The sequence below is a fragment of the Otolemur garnettii genome, unplaced genomic scaffold (genome assembly GCF_000181295.1).
Source record: "Otolemur garnettii isolate 467f Iridium unplaced genomic scaffold, OtoGar3 scaffold00263, whole genome shotgun sequence".
Lineage (NCBI taxonomy): Eukaryota > Metazoa > Chordata > Mammalia > Primates > Galagidae > Otolemur > Otolemur garnettii.
The window spans coordinates 21920-22202 of NW_003852658.1; the positions used below are offsets into that span (position 1 = coordinate 21920).

The 283-nt window shown below is 57.6% G+C and overlaps 1 protein-coding gene across 1 annotated transcript in view; it reads right to left on the minus strand.

Annotated features, from left to right (window-relative positions):
• The window catches only part of LOC100949535 (cytochrome P450 2W1-like), an 11447-nt gene that overhangs the window by 6884 nt on the left and 4280 nt on the right, over window positions 1–283 (minus strand). Inside the window, exon 3 of the mRNA XM_012813403.1 lies at window positions 209–265. Within this exon, the coding sequence (XP_012668857.1) occupies window positions 209–265 (57 nt within the window). The remainder of the gene's footprint in view (window positions 1–208; window positions 266–283) is intronic.

The following is a 283-nucleotide window of genomic DNA, read 5'->3' on the forward strand; positions in this document are numbered from 1 at the left end:
TGCCCCTTACTCCCTTCCCAGTCACTCTGAGACACAGAGAAGAGGATTGATGCTGTGAATGTGTCAGCCTGCTGAACAGAAGACAGCTAAGCAACCCAGAATCAGGCCCCACGGTCTCTTTCCTGCCAGGCTCTAGCTGAGGCTCCTGCCTGCCTTGGGCCCTGGCTGTCCAGTGGCCTTCATACCTGCCTCCCCAAATGCCAATTACCCGGCGCCACACGGTGCTGACAAAGGCCAGGCCAAAGTCGATGGCTTGAGTCAGTTCCTGGAAGGTGGGATCCTC